The sequence below is a fragment of the Tupaia chinensis genome, unplaced genomic scaffold, assembly GCF_000334495.1.
Source record: "Tupaia chinensis unplaced genomic scaffold, TupChi_1.0 Scaffold138812_1, whole genome shotgun sequence".
NCBI classification, from domain to species: domain Eukaryota; kingdom Metazoa; phylum Chordata; class Mammalia; order Scandentia; family Tupaiidae; genus Tupaia; species Tupaia belangeri.
This window is the reverse complement of record NW_006198705.1, coordinates 522,975-525,675: the sequence shown is the minus strand read 5'-3', so window position 1 is coordinate 525,675 and position 2,701 is coordinate 522,975. Positions and strand designations below refer to the sequence as shown.

General features: G+C 44.1%; 1 protein-coding gene across 1 annotated transcript in view; it reads right to left on the bottom strand.

Annotated features, from left to right (window-relative positions):
• Nucleotides 1–511: 511 nt before the first annotated feature.
• WRNIP1 (WRN helicase interacting protein 1) overlaps nt 512–2,701 on the bottom strand; it is a gene marked incomplete at its 5' end in the record, with an annotated part of 24,354 nt that continues 22,164 nt past the window's right edge. The window contains 2 exon segments of the mRNA XM_006161676.3: nt 512–1,255; nt 1,821–1,900. Of these exon segments, the coding sequence (XP_006161738.2) occupies nt 980–1,255; nt 1,821–1,900 (356 nt within the window).

Here is a 2,701-nt window from a genome sequence, read left to right as displayed (position 1 = left end):
GGCATGGTATATATTTAAATCCAAGAAACAAAAGTATAACAGGAATTACAATTTAGAGATACAGGGCTGCAAGAAAAACTAGAAGTGGGGAAGAACGGGCCAAGGGACTACAGGTATGTTTTACAAACTATTTAAAACTATGTGTATATGTTCTTTCATGGGGCTGGCAGGTGGCGTGGTGGTTAAAGGTGCTGGATAAACACAGGGCCTACTGTGGTTCGACTGCTGGACCTGGAAGCTTGCTTTCTCACCTTCCTCCTCTTTCTCTGGTCAAATTAAAAAATAGTAATAATCGATTAAATAAATAATTCTTTAAATAAACCCAACTACATGTATATCTTCTTTTAGAACAATTAAAATTAATTTTCCAAAAGATACACTGATTTCTCATAAATCTCTCCAATGTTCTCACCTATGATGACTTCTCTTTGACAGTATTTATCTACCAAACCCAATGGTGAAAGATGGTAGCTAGCATCCCAGCGGGGAATAACATTAAAGAACTGAAGAATACTTTGAAATAGTTTTATTGGCTCATAAGACCTTTGCATATAAAAAAAATACCCAAAACACTATGCAGTATTAAATCACAATTACATTTTTTTTTTACCAATTGAAACTACCCAGAATATACATTTTTTTTAAAGAAAAAGAAATCCTACAGAACTGAATTCTGAAATGACATTATGACTTAAATACTATGACAAAATAGATAATTCCTTATAACATTAAATCATTGCACAAAGCTGCCAGATATTTCATAAGCATAACCATTGCGCAGAGTGCAAACGAACACAATTCCAATGGTACACATTTAGCTGAGGTGACTGCCTCCACCTACAGAACTCTTAAAACTTCTGGCACAAAAGGTTGGTCGGCCTTAACTTCTACCAGGTGACCAACTCCACAATCCGGTGACTCTTTCCTTTCTGGCCCTCTCTCAAAAAAGAAACAGCCTTCTGCTGCCCCGGCCTAAGAGTCAACACCGCCTCTGCTTGAAGAAATCGACCCCTCTCAATTCCTCGGGCAGGTATTCTTGGTCGACCGGCTCACTGTACATGGGGTTGTACTTGTAGCCTTTGCCGTAGCCCAAATCCTTCATCAGCCTGGTGGGTGCGTTCCTCAGGTGCAGGGGCACTGGGGGCAGAGGCCCCTGGTGGTTCCTCAGGCAGGCTTTGACATTGCTGTAGGCGCTGTACACCTCGATGGACTTCGGGGCTCTGGCAAAGTAGACGACGCACTGGGCCAGAAGCACCTACGGACGACACGGGACACGCTTTATCTGAAGGTGCCCGGGAGCTTCTCTTTGCAGAATTCTTTGATACTTCTAGCCAATTCTTAGAAGACTTAACACTGCTTTTACTTTCCCACTTTATTTGCCTACAGTCTGGATAACACTTACCATAGGGGCGGGAGGTCAACCAGTGGTTTTCTTTCTTTTTTAATTGAACATTTTACTACGTAAGTCTTTCTTAAACTCTCCCCTCCAAACAAAAACAAACAAAAACCCATGAAGCTGCTCTGTTTGGGAGAATTTGCAGAGGCTTCCTGTTCAGTTCCTACAACCTCTCTGTCTACCCCCCTTCCCCCCAGAGCCTGCAGCACGTCCTCTGAACCTGGGACTCCTGAGGACAGTGTGAAAACACAGTTTTATATGTATTAACTGTCTTGTCTCTAGCAGTCTAGTTCAAAAGCCAAGCAGCTTATTCACTGGGCCCAATGAATCAGTGGTGGTGGGGGGAGGCACATATTCAAATCTACGGAGGGACAGAATATAAGAGAAAGAAACTGATTTGCAAAGAGCAAGTGGATTACTTTACCTCACATTCCGGCATGCCTATAAAATGACAGCCTTGGTAGGCAGCGACTGCTTGTGTCAGTGCAGACGGGTCTGCCAGACCTGTCACATACACACAGGGAGGCAAGGGAAAGTTTAAGGCAAAACACGCGCTATTGTTCCGACCTGTGTGCAGCCATGATCAGAGACCATCACTGCTTGTAGATTTCATGATCAAAACAATCCCATTTAGCAAAACAGACAGACATGTCTCGGATCATCAAGAACTATTTATTGAGGGGTTACTGTGTGGTGCCAAGAATTGTTTCTTTGCAGATAAAAGCTCTACATCTAGTGGTAAAACTAAGAGACTGTGTACCGAAACATAAGTAGCAAAGGTCATGAAGACATTCACAAGGGCTGAGACACTGGAAACAGGCCTAGTCAGTGGGGACTCTCAGCGACTCTCGGGGACAGACGGAGGCACGGTGAGACCCTGCTGAGGTTGCCTGTCTCCCTCCCACCCCTTGAAATAAAGAAGTAGACTTAAAAAGTGAAGTTTTTTTTTGTCTAGCATGTTCTTTACATGATGTCCAGTCTTCCATTTCTCATTTGGAAGTTCTTCAAAGAAAACCCCAGCAGCACCTGACTGCAAAGCAAATTTAAAACTATTTCAATACTCTACATGGCCATTCACGTTAGTAAAAATATCCCCAGAGAGCAAACAGAAAATGGTGACTTTAAGAGCTCCAACACTCAAAGGCACATACGCACCAAAACATAGACAGCGGGGCTCAGGTGCAGCCTTCTCTTCTCCTACTTACCCCACAAGGTGTCAAGACACTCTTAGGCCAAAGAAGCAACACTCCCTGATCATGCCCCCCCCCCCCGGGGGGCGGGGCGCCCCGCGGGGGAAGAGGGGGC